The sequence below is a fragment of the Alligator sinensis genome, unplaced genomic scaffold, assembly GCF_000455745.1.
Source record: "Alligator sinensis unplaced genomic scaffold, ASM45574v1 scaffold404_1, whole genome shotgun sequence".
In the NCBI taxonomy this organism is placed as follows: domain Eukaryota; kingdom Metazoa; phylum Chordata; order Crocodylia; family Alligatoridae; genus Alligator; species Alligator sinensis.
Window position 1 is genome coordinate 4,424,164 of NW_005841839.1, and position 13,155 is coordinate 4,437,318.

The following is a 13,155-nucleotide window of genomic DNA, read 5'->3' on the forward strand; positions in this document are numbered from 1 at the left end:
CTTGATGTACTGAGTGAGACGGGAGCGATACTCCTCATTCAGCTCTTTCAGTTGCAGCTGCAGTCGGGAATTCTCTGCCTCCACCTCCTGAAGCTGACTCTGAGAGGTGAGCAGAACCTATGGCACAGGAAGAAGAGGATTATCAGTGGGGAATGGCACCTCCTGCCAACTGGCTGAGCTTCTATGAGTAGCGTACTCACCAGGAAAAGAAAGGAGTACTCTCCCATAGTCAACACAATCAAACATAGCTACTGAGGACAGCCGGCAGAAAGGGAGAGAAGATTCTCCTGTCACCCAAAGACACCCCAGGAAATGCTTACTGTGTGTTGGTGCCATGAGGCAGCCCTTGGGTTCCTGGATAACGACCCATACTTTCATGCAGGGGACTTGCTTGGGTGGGATGGGCTACACCTCTCTCCTAAAGGCAAATGTGTCTTCTCTTCCAGGTTGGCTGATCTCATGTGTTGTGCTTTAAACTAGCTTCGCTGGGGGATGGGACCACAGGAGGACTTGAGGACACCTCCCAACCAAGACAGGTGACATACACAAGGAGTACCCAGGTAAGCAGTGGGGTCCAGATAGTCCGGGGAATCAGGGGGTGGCATACGCACCAATTCAATAAATGCCTCTACACCAATGCTCACAGTATGGGGAATAAGCAGGAGGAACTTACCCTCTGGATAGCTAGTTCAAACCTGGACATAGTAGGGCTCACAGAAACCTGGTGGGATTCATCCCACGACTGGGCGGTCAACATTAGGGGCTATAGGCTATACAGGCGGGATAGAACGGGGAGGAAAGGCGGCGGTGTGGCGCTCTACGTCAAAGAGCAATACACATCCTCAACCAGCAGGATGGGGTCAGAGGAGGGGCAGGCTAAAGTGTTCTGGGTCAGGATACAGGGGGGTCGTGGGGAAAGGGACTTAACAGTGGGAGTCTACTACAATCCTCCCAACCAAGGGGAAAAGCTGGACCACGAATTCTTGGGTCAGCTTGCAGAGGCACTTAAGGCAAGGAATATAGTTGTTATGGGTGATCTAAATTACCTGGACATCTGCTGGGAGGAGCAGTCAGCCAGGTCTGACCGCTCACAGAGGTTCCTGGCCGAGATACAGGACCTCCACTCAACCCAGGAGGTGCACAGTCCTACCGGGGGAATGCCCTACTGGACCTGGTCCTGGCCACAGGTGATGACCTGGTGAGGGGACTCCAGGTCCTTGACCACCTGGGTGATAGCTATCATTGCTTGCTGGAATTCACCACCCAGCGCAGGGTGTCAAGGGCCTGCAGCAAGGCAGTAGCCTTAGACTTTAAGAGGGCCAACTTCAACGAGCTGAGGAAATTAGTGGGAGAGGCACTAGGGTCCTGGAGAGCAGGGGAATTGGGTGCCCAAGATGAGTGGTCGTTCCTTAAGGAGACGATACTCAGAGGCCAAGGGGTGACAATCCCAACAAGAAGCAAAGGGGGCAAGAGTGCCCAAAAGCCCCCCTAGCTCACCAAGGGCATTCGGGAATGCCTGATTGCCAAAAAGGAGGCATACACCCAGTAGAAGAGAGGGGCTATCACCAAAGACGAGTATACCTCCACCGCTCGGGTCTGTAGGGGGGCTGTTAGGAAAGCTAAGGCAGATACGGAACTAGGGCTAGCATCAAGGATAACAAAAAGTCCTTTTTTAAATACATAGGGAGATTGAAGAAGGCCCTGGGTAATGTGGGGTCCCTGAAGGATATGCTTGGCAATCTGCTGGTTGCACCAGAGGAGAAAGCAGACCTCTTTCACAATTTCTTCGCCTCTATTTTCTTGTGCAGGGACCGGGACTCCCCTACCAAGATTCAGGATGGACTCGGGAGAAACTCCACCAAGCCTAGGGTCAGGGAGGATCAGGTTAGAGAACTTCTAGAGGGGCTGGACGTGTTCATATCAGCAGGTCCAGATGCTCTCCACCCCAGGGTGGTGAGGGAATTGGCAGGGGTTATCGTGGGGCCCCTGGCACAGCTTTACGAGCACTTGTGGTGCTCTGGCCAGGTGCTGGATGACTGGAAGAGGACCAATGTGGTCCCCATCTTTAAAAAAGGGAAAAGGGAGGACCCGGGCAACTATAGGCCCATTAGTCTTACTTCAATCCTGAGGAAGCTCTTTGAGAAGATTATCAAGGAGCACATCTGTGATGGGCCAGCAGTGGGGATGATGCTTAAGGGCAACCAGTATGGTTTCATTAGGGGCAGGTCCTGTCAGACCAACCTGATTGCCTTCTACAGTCAGGTCACAAAAGCATTGGATGCAGGTGTCGCGGTGGATGTAGTGTTTCTGGACTTCAGGAAGGCCTTTGACAGTGTCTCCCACCCTGTTCTCATTAAAAAGCTAGGTGACTGTGGCATTGATGCCTACACAGTCAGATGGATTGCTAATTGGCTGAGGGGTCGTGGTGGTAGATGGGTCATTTTTGACCTGGAGGGAAGTGGGCAGTGGAGTCCCCCAGGGCTCGGTCCTTGGGCCCGCATTGTTCAATTGTTCAATTTCTTTATTAGCGACTTGGACAAGGAATAACGGTCATAAGTTGCTAGAGAGTAGGTTTAGACTAGACATCCGAAGGCACTACTTCACTGTCAGGGCAGCTAGGATCTGGAACCAATTTGCAAGGGAAGTGGTGATGGCTCCTACCCTGGGGGTCTTTAAGAGGAGGCTCGACGTTTACCTGGCTGGGGTCATCTGAGCCCAGTTTTCTCTCCTGCCCAGGGCAGGGGGTCAGACTAGAAGATCTACAAGGTCCCTTCCGACCCTACATCTATGAATCTATGTTCCACTGCTGCCTGCCCCCACAAGAATCTCTACCCTTTGAGCATTTCATGAGTACTTCCCCTCTGGTGATCTCATGAGCAGTAGTGAATGGAACCTTGCAAGAGCCCTGTGAAGGAAGCGTTACTATTGTCTCCATTTTACAAGCAAGGGTACTGACTGAAGCAGAAGTGCCAAGTACATGGAGCCCAAGGGCCCTGGGTTTCCTCAGCTATCACCTGAAATGCAGAAAATTTTTCACGTGTCCATCATTTTAGGCCCCCTCCCCAGCAATAAATAAAAGTTGATGCCTATGGACTAACACACAGAGCTATCCAGAGAAGAGGGGCTGCACTAATATCAGGTATTCATACCACATGGCCCCTAATACTGAAATTGCTAAATCTTCCCAGGTCCAGGTACTAAGCAGGATCATTTATCCAGGGAAGCATTGTTTCTGGCTACCAAGAGGGAGGAGCACAAGATTGACTCAGTGATGGTGGATCACCTGACACTGGTATGCAGCATATCATTGACATACAAAATGGCTGAATCCAGGAGCTTCTCCTTCAAACAGGGACCTTGCTTTGGGAAACAGGAGTTGGGATTCATCAACTGCACCCCGCTCCAAATTGTATATATTGACAAGCCTTTATGGAGGGAAGGCTTTCCAGAAAAGAGCCTCATTTATCTCACTACTAGCCCAGCTAATGACACTTAGGGCATAGTATTGTACAACTGAAGGAGATGCTGACATCCTAAGATGGGAATTAGGGGTTAGAAGCAATGCTGCTCTTACCGCTGACTGCTCTGCCAGTTTGTGCTGGGTGTTGCGAATTGCTTTCTTGGCCTCCTGCAGCTCCTTCCCCATTGCAATCCTGCATGTAAAAAGTGAAGGCTATGATAGTTTTAAATCTAGTGTTGCCTTTCATTAATGGCTGATCCATGGGCCCAGAATACAAACTGTGCCATTTGGTGTAGGGTAAGTGGTACTTGAGGAGGTGAGGAATCAATAGTATAGACCAAAGCCAAAGTACAGGCCTGAGTTGTGCAAGGCTCCTACTCCACACCTCCCTACAACTTGGCCATCGTGTCTCATTGAACCTAGTGTCTCAGTGTGAGGCTCTTCTAGCAGCAACTGGAAGCCACAGTCCACGAGATGCTAGGCAGAGACTACCAAAATCAGGGGACTTATAAACAACGACAGATTTCACCCGATGATGCTGTGACTTAAAGGGTCTCTGCCTCACCCCTTCACAGCCTCTTTCAGAACATTAACCAACTCCCGCCATCTCTACCTGTTGAGAAGGAAAAGACTGACTATGTGGTTAAGGCAGAGGGATTCCAGAAACCTGGGTTTAATTTCTGGCTTTGCCACAGATTCATTATGTGACCCTGAAGGAGTCACTTAGGCTGTGATCTTCAAAGAAGCCTAAATCCCATTGGCTTTCAATAGAATCTCTAAAGTCCCTTTTAAAATCCCACCTTTTATTTCTGGGACTCACTTCTCCATCAGTCAAAAGAAGAGGAATATTCATTTCCTATTCTGCCAAATGAAGGATAAGCTCATTCATCCTTATGAGGTTTAGATACCCCAGGAAAGAGGCCAGCACCTGGAGAGAGAGCAGTAACTAGCTGGAGGGATGTCACACTCACACTCTGTCTTCCAACTTCTGCTGCTGCGAGTCATATGTTTTCTTCATCTTTTCAATCTCAGCTTTTATGTGATCCTGGTTTCCAAGCAACTGCAAGGCATGAATGAATGGAAAGATGAAGTGGCCTGAAAATAGAACAGCTGAATTCCAGGCATAGCTCATTGAAAAAAATAAAAAAATTACTGGGTTTCTGTTGGCTTGGAGGCTCACTGGAAGGAAATATGCTAACTATGATTCCCTTTTCCTCCATGGGAAATGAAGGAAAAAGGAAGACTTAATGGCTGCAGACAATACACTACAAGACACCTGATACAACAGGAAGTGGATTTCAAATCCATTCTGCTTGAATAAGTGTTGGTGCCACCAAGCTTAATGGGTATCATCACACTAAATGCTGACTGCAGTGAGATGTGGGCAAGAAGATTATAGTGTCACAAGAAAAGCTGTGGGGGCTGAGGTCCTGGTCTGGAGTGTGCAAACTATGAGGCAAATGAAGGTAGAAATTTCTCCAGCCCAGCACCCTGAGTCTTCTTTATCACTGACATTTCTACAATCTTGGCAGCCAAGGAATGAGTGTTAACGATGCTTTAACCAGCCAGAAAGGTTACTACTGAGCAACTTGTGGCCTTCAACCAAATATACTACAGACCTAGGCAAGCACAAGCTGTGTTGACTTTTCTTTTTTTCCCCATTGGGAATATTACCTGGATTGATTTTGCCATTCTTCCAGCCTATAGGAAAAGCAAATGGGACAGAAGATCAAACCCAAGTCTCCTGCACAGCAGTGCAGAGCACTATCCACTTGGCTACCCACCTTTGAAAGAAAGCAGAGATACCTCTTTTAAAACTCTTAATTCTATTTGCTCAATAGAGGCCTGCCTGAACCTCTGCCTACAACACTGCAGGCAAGTAAAGATCCTGTTTCAAAGAGGAGGAAAACTGGTGTTGGGCAGCAGGTAGGATTAGCCACAGGATATACAGCATCACAGGACAAAGAACAGACATGCACTACAGTGAATACTCACGTTTCTCTCTAGCTTTCGACGTTCATATTCAGAGGCAACTACATCTTCTGGCTGATTTCAATGAAACAGGACAGACCACTGATTAATGACCCTCAGGGGTGTTCCCCAGTTTTTCATGGGAAAGCCAGGGTAGCAACGAAAGCAGACAACTCCATACCTTCACTTTACGGGCAGAGAGGTGATGAACCATTGCACGTACTCTCTCCAGCTCAGCAGAGGTTTCATGGGCTGTGGCTCGGCTCGAGGAGTAGTTATTCTGTGGCTGGGGAAGGTTGTTCCTGGCACTGGCCAGGTTCAACAGCTCTAGACTCAGCGTCTCATTCTTAGCAACCTATCAAACACAAGAGGAAAGGAACAATTTTGTTTAAGCTTTAATCTCTCCATCTTTGGGTGTGAATTATTCAGCATGTTCACACAGTACTTTATGTACAGCAGCTTGAACTTGACTCTCTTTAGACAGCAGTGTTTTTTCCCCTCTCCTGTCTCAATGAACTGGTGAAATTTTAATTCTCTTGAAAATGCAGGACAGGTACAAGCACTTGGACCAGCCAGAGAGAGTAGAGGGATTGCTACATAATTTTAACCCTGCAAGCACAGCTCTGCCAATATACCTCAGTCCTGCCCCGCAGGACAAGTTCCAAATGCCCCCCACAGCTTTGTCAGTGGACCTCAACCCTGTCTTGCAGCCCCATCTGCTACTGCAGTGATAACATTTTCCTGAACAAACACTTCTAGTCACCTCACAACGTGTCAGTTTACAAGATGTAAGAAGGGACAGATATCCCCTAGGAACCAGGCCAATACCACCCAACTCATTTCATTTTTGTTCTTTATCAAGGTCGATACAGGTAGATTAACCCACAGCACCACTTAGCCACTGAGATTCAACAAAGTGCTGGTGTGTGAAGTAACACATTTCACAAAGATAAAGCATATCTTTGCAAGACCAGCTCAGTTACAGGTGATCTGGAATGAATACTAAGGGAATTCACATCTCAAGGGAAGCTTTCGGAGGAGATAACAAGACTTTGATGGGGTTTATGACTAGGGACAAGCTTGAGTAATTGTTATCACTGCACTGTGAATCCTGGAGGATGTGACTCTGTGGTAACTTTAGTCATCCATTTAGATAATGGGTGAACAAAAGATAACACAGGGTGGGCTTAGGCAGCAACTGGAGGAGAAAAGAGAGAACAACAAAGAGAGATACAGCTATGACAGCTGACAGGAACTGCCAAGGGACAGGCTTCTTGTTCTCTGATTCAAATGATCTATCTGCATCTCTGTCCATTTTGACAATCTGAGCCAAAGAGCTACAGGAGTACAGAGACCCTGCTTGACTTGGCCAGTAAGAGAAAGAGACAGGATCAGCACTGCATGGAGCTGTTTCAGAGAGGCTGCATCAATCCACCCTATTCTTAGTCAACCTTATAGCACCCTCATGTGGATCAACAGAAGGCCCTCCCTGTCTCCCTTAAGCAGCAGTCCTGACCACCCTTGGGGTGACTGGTCCCATTTGGTGCCTGTCATCCAGATCCATATATAAAAAAGGGTTGAAGGGAAGGGGAAGTTGAGTGCAGGTCACAGAGTAACAGACTTGAAAGGGCAGGATTTACAATAAGTTTGGAAACAGCCACAAAGTAAATGACCGACTGACTGACTGACTTCCTAAGGGGAAGAATTTCCCTAAAAAGAGCCCTCTGACTGAAAAGACAAACCCAGCTGATCTTCCTGGCCTTGGTTGGATATGGAACAATTTATGAATTAAAAAAAAGACTGTACATTTTACTATTCAGAGGCTCACACTATTATTTTATAGGTGATCAGGAATGAGCTCACGGATCTCTTTTTGGGCCACACAGCCATGACAACATGTTGGCAAGGTCACAAGGAGAGCTGGTAATTGAAAATGTGTAAAAGGTTCATTGTCCCCTGAGGAGAATACCTTTGGCTCCTTTTGCAGTTTCCTTTGGGAAAATCTTTGCTAAGAAAATTGCAAGCAAAAGGCACACACTGTGACTATGCTCAATCTGCTAATTCAAAATCTCCTTTGCTAAAGGCAGCAATGTCCCATGGCTGGAGCTGGCAACAAGGCTCCCAGAGACCACAGATGAAATCCTGGCTTCACTGACTACAACAAAGCTAGATTTCACCCTGCCAGGTTTCCAATACTGGCTTTGCCACCAAGTAGCTGCATGACTGGGCAATTCATAAAATGACTGAGCTTCCCCATCCACAAAGCAAGATCGCCAGCATTTACCTAACTTTCTAAAGAGATTTTAGATTGTGAAATGAATGATACAAACTATTAGAGTTGATGCCGGTTAGCTGCAACCTGGGTGCCATGATTCTTCGTTGATCTTAAGTGTCTGTTGTTGTTACCTGGAGCATAGACTGAATTGTGGAAAGGAAGGTGCTCTCAGGGCAAATGTTGTTTATAAGCTGTTGCTTGTGCAAACAGGAATTGACTATATTGCTTTAATATTAAAATAGCAATTAAATCACATATTGCTTAAAAATGTTCATCAGCTCTGGGACAAGAACAAGAAAACAGTTAAAAGAAAAATCCCTTTCCATTTATTCAGTTCTTTTACTTTGTGCATTTGACAATGCTTCCTGCCTTGCCTGCTTTGCTGGACTGGGAACAGTCACATGTTCTAATCTGTGGATCAACATAATAACATCACTCTTAGACATTGCCCTGTGCAGAGCTCACATCCCTGCTCTTCCTTAGGCTGTACTGAACAATGTTTACCAGGAACAAAAGAGCTGAAAAGGGAGCATGCAGGCAGATTCATAGAGAACAGTATGTGTAGAGGGCCTTTAGTGCTCTTTGTCCCAAAAGACCTTTTAAATATCACCAGAAAAGCCCTTGGTAACAGTTTTTAAGGATTGTTTTAAAATTATTTTATTAGACATCTGATTTTATTTTAACTGGTCAGTTTGCAAAATATTGGATCGATGATGTCCCTTTAAGATCATTCCCACCATCAGAAGAAATGCAGAGAGAGAAGCCAGATAAGTTTGTACGGAGCCTCTGAAAAATCACGCAAACAAAGGGAAATGAAGCCTGCTTTAAATGAAGCAGGAGCTGTGACAGGGGCATTCAGAGTAGATGTAGATCAGGAACTGGAAAGGCAGCAGTAATAGCAAGCACTTATTCTGATGAAACCTTAGCAGAGTTGGCTCACCTCCTTTTCATGCTCTTTGCCCAGGGCCAGATAATTGCTTTTCAGAATGATGTACTCATCAGCCAGCTCCTTGCGATTGGTCTCCATAGCCAGCAGGCGCTCCTGTAGGGCATCGCGTTCCCCAGTGACCTTCTCATCATGGAGCTCCAACTCCAGAATATGGTTCTCCAGAGTCAGAATCTGCATTGCATGGGAAGTGTAACTAGGCAGCACCATGGGAAGTGAGCTTGGCTAGCTAAACAGGCTCTTAGCCATGCTTGGGCACAAGAGACATTGGGGGTGAGTTTTGGGGCACACGCAAGTGATACGAGATTAACAGCTCCAGCCAGAGCCAGGGAAAAATTGTGTGTAGTAAGTCAAGCAAAGACAGGCAGATACCTTATGTGTAGCCATGGTGTCAGCATAACTGGCAGAGGAAGAGTATAATAAGGAACAGAAATGGGCTATAAGAAGTAGCACATACCATATTTTTCAGTTCAAAATTCTCTGCCTCATACTGCTCCCTCATTTTGTTTGTCTCAATCTGGAGATCAATGAGGTCCTTGGAAATCTAGGGAAGAGAGAAATGAGATTGTAATGTAACCTTGGATGCATAAATCTGCAGTAGGAAATGTCAGTTTCCTAACATTAATCCTGAAATGATGGGATCCAGAACATAAGGGAGACACAAGTGATACTATCTAAAAAATTATGTTTAAAATGAGAGATTTAGCTTGGTAGGTAGCATCCTTGTGATTGCTTGACTTCCCCGGTACTCTGAAAAATAGTATACACAGTACAGCCTTATTGTAACCAAACCCCATGGGACACAGAGAAAAAGTTCATTAAAATGGTATAAGATTATTCAATTTGCTGTAACACAATAATGAAGTGGATTCCTGTTGCTGAGATACTTAAAAGCAGGAAAACTCTTATAAATAGGGTTTGTTATAATGACAGTATGCTGTGTTCACACCAGTTTGCCAAGGTAGTGCCAGACAGCGAAAAGGAAGCTGTCATATCCCAGCTTCCAACCTGTGGACCAAATCCTGTGCATTTATTCAGTCCTCACTCAGGTAAGAGACCCACAGGGTTTGGCTAAGAGAAACCAGGTCAGCCTGCTGTAATGATCTGGAAGCTCAGCTAAAGTCCAAGGACTGCTATGGAGGCCAGTGTTACTGGTCATACCAGTATTTGGAAGATAAGTTCTGAAATTGGTAAAATATATTATTTCAACATTAGACAACAAAGAAACACACGTAGCACAGCCCACAGCCAGATATGCCCCTTTTGATATGAGCCCCAGTTTGTGATGGAGACATTGACCATAAGTACATACCGAGGCTGAGCTGATTCTTACAGTTAAGCATGAAAGTGTTCAGGCCCTGACATATGTTGACTGAGAAGTGTGAGGAGGTCAGGACTGAATTCCCAAAGACAAAGAGTATAAAGGTTATGTGATACCCATTTAGAGAGGTCTCAGCCTCCTCCAAAAGGAAGAGGTCTGGGATACTGGCTACAGAGATGTCATTTCTAGTCCTTCTCAGTCAAGGTACTTTAAGGAACATAGAGCACAGGCTGTCAGGAACGCACATCTGTGTGAGCTTATAGGGAAATAACCATGGGATTCTACATACCACTACTTCAGGCTCCAGAGTTCAAGTCTCTCCAGCTCCCACGGGGTCTGCATTACCTTAAGTTTCTCCTCTTCATTGAAAACCAGTCTGGATGACAAATCTGTTTTGGAACCTGCCAGCTTCCCCATCTTTTCCTGCAGTTCTCCAAGCTTTGCATACAGTCTCTCGTTCCTATCCTGCAGTTGCACCTGGGAACATAAATCAGCTCCTGCAACTGACTAGAATAAGCAGAGACAAGGCCTTCTCCCTCCTGTTCTATTCACAGTACTGCAGAATATGGGAACTGGCAGAAGGGAAGAAGGTACAGCTCACATGACAAAAAACACAGTGCAAACAGTGGCTTTAACAGGGTGCAAAATGGGATTACCTGTTACCTCTAGCATCCTCTGATTAAGATTTCCTATCTAAAACACATGGGTCAGTATCCAGGGATGGGATCAACATCTTTCACACTTACGTTTTCATGAGTGAGGCACTGAACCTGCTCCTGAAGAGCACTCATGCTTTCGCTCTCCACACCACTTCTAGGATCCATGTGTTCATAGGGTCGGTGTTTGAGAGAGAGAAGCTTTGCACGGTACTGAGTAAGCAAGGACTGAGGAACAAAGAATCAGAATGGGAGACCTTTGTGGCAGAAGTCTGCATCCACTGACAGCTTTCTCCCATATGCAGCACAGACAGGGTTGCTATCAACTCAGGTTGCTAGAGGGTGTGGTGTTCACCTTGCTTAAGGTGGAACAAGTGACTGCACTTGCTCAAAGGGGAAAACACTTGCAAAAGGGAAAGTGAGCAGTAACACATCTAGTCTGCTGTCCCAATTCTGGCAATGGCATATATTGGACATTTAACAAGGCTCTTGAAAGGAGTTTCTTACATGAATGGTGCTAAACAGCTCACTGCTATCTTTATTATAACTTTTTCATGTTCTTCCTATTTGATCATTATTAAAATGATTGTGTCCTTTGCCAGATCAATTTAACCCTTCTGTTCCTGGGCAGGAGACTACAACCAGAAACACTATTTATAGGTATTCAGATGCAATGTGACCCCCCTCACATCTCAATTTCAAGTAAGAGGTTTTAACTGCGGTTTCATTCAGTGGCAGATCACAGAAGCATGCCATATCTGAAACTTAAAAGCCCAGGATAAATTTTGTTAGAGGAGAAAGAATTCCTTACATCTTTTCTAAACTAGGAGAATTCAAAACAGGTTACCCTGTAATGAAGTATCCTTAAACTGGAAAAATAAGGGTCATCTTAAAACAAACCCACACACCCCGAGACTGCAGAATACCATTTCATCTGCTGACTTGACCCTTTCTGGCTCTTGGGCACATGCACATGAGACTTGTATTACACTCAAAGAAATGAGGCAGAATTTTTTAATGTGAGGATACAAATAAGGATTTTTACACATTCCAAAAGGTACCATTCTCCCTCCACCCCGCTAAAGTGGAAAAACACTGCTGAGACTTAAATGCTATTCCACCACTTACCATTAGGAGATGGGATACAGCTTTGCAAGTAACAGTCTCTACACTTAAGCCAGCAATAAATTTTGCCAAGTAAAGAAGAACAGCTGTGCTGGGATGTGTTCTAGCAGAGTCGATTCATTTCACTGGGCAAAATACACATTGCTCACTGTTCTACAAGATCAATGGGTGGGACAACAGGTGATGCATTCCCCACTTACAGAGCTAAGCAAGGTTATTTGAGTAGATGTGATACATTTTATTAGACCAACTGAGTAACTGGATAACATTTTCTTGGCAAGCTTTTGGGCGCAGTCACCCTTCTTCAGTCATGGGGAGTCTCTGCTGTTCTGAGACTGCAAGAAATGAAAGAAGCTAAAAGTGTGGTAGGACATCCAGAGTGATTGGAGAACACAGGACACTCCATGATGATCCCTCTCTCCTGTCATAAACCTAAGATGTCTGCCATGATAAAGTGGCATGAATTGATACCCCTATGTTTTGGTCACAAATTTGGGGCATTTGTGATGTGACAAGAGGTTGAGATATCTTCATTTGGTCTTTGTGCCATTATAAAATTTAGAAAGGCAACATCTCTTTCTACTGTTTCTGAGGAACATCACCTCCAATGTTCACAAGCCCCACTGGTCTGAGAATTCTAAGACTGAACAACACTGAAAAGGGCTGAGATCAGGGTTGGGTTTTTCCTTATTTCTCCATTTGCTAAGTTCAGCAAACACTAAATATTGTCATCTCAAACCACAGCGAAGCTCAAATGTTCAACTGTGATTTTAATTTGACCAACATAAAACTTGCTGTGTAAGGACAGATTTGCATATTCTGGCAAGTCCTAAAGTCAGGGACAGACAAAATATGGCCCACAGACCGGATCCAGCCCTCCAGGCCATTCTATCAGGCCCACAGGGCCCCTCCAAAAAACAATTATACAACAGCAGTCCGCACATGTAGGGGAGAAGATTAGGAAAGCTAAGGTGGCAACTGAATTTAAGTTAGCAATGGGATCAAGGATAGTAAGAAATCTTTCTTTAGGTATGTAGGGAGCAGAAGGAAAACAAATGGAAGCGTGGGGTCTCTGCTTAATACTTCAGGACAGCTGGTAACCGATGCTCAGGAAAAAAATGAACTCCTGAATGCCCACTTTGCTTCTGTATTTCACCGGACCAAGGGGAAAACACGCTAGATAAAGCTCAAAGGGGGCACGGTAGGAATGACCACCTTCCTACAGTGACAGAGATGTGTAGTGGGGAGCCCACACCCACCCACACATACCCTCACACCCACCCACAACCCCCACACACGCATACCCAAACCCCCCACAAGCCCCACACCCACCCACACTCCCCGACACACCTTCAAAAACCACACACACAGGCCCCATCCCCCACCCCCCCAACCACACCT

The 13,155-nt window shown here is 45.7% G+C and overlaps 1 protein-coding gene across 1 annotated transcript in view; it reads right to left on the minus strand.

Moving 5' to 3' along the window:
• The window catches only part of CCDC78 (coiled-coil domain containing 78), a 31,848-nt gene that overhangs the window by 10,259 nt on the left and 8,434 nt on the right, over positions 1-13,155 (minus strand). The window contains exons 7-15 of the mRNA XM_006015596.3: positions 10,720-10,857; positions 10,319-10,450; positions 9,110-9,196; positions 8,647-8,826; positions 5,613-5,786; positions 5,456-5,506; positions 4,432-4,520; positions 3,575-3,653; positions 1-117 (exon numbers count right to left, since the gene is read on the minus strand). The exon at positions 1-117 is cut by the window's left edge and continues 1 nt beyond it. Of these exons, the coding sequence (XP_006015658.2) occupies positions 1-117; positions 3,575-3,653; positions 4,432-4,520; positions 5,456-5,506; positions 5,613-5,786; positions 8,647-8,826; positions 9,110-9,196; positions 10,319-10,450; positions 10,720-10,857 (1,047 nt within the window). The remainder of the gene's footprint in view (positions 118-3,574; positions 3,654-4,431; positions 4,521-5,455; positions 5,507-5,612; positions 5,787-8,646; positions 8,827-9,109; positions 9,197-10,318; positions 10,451-10,719; positions 10,858-13,155) is intronic.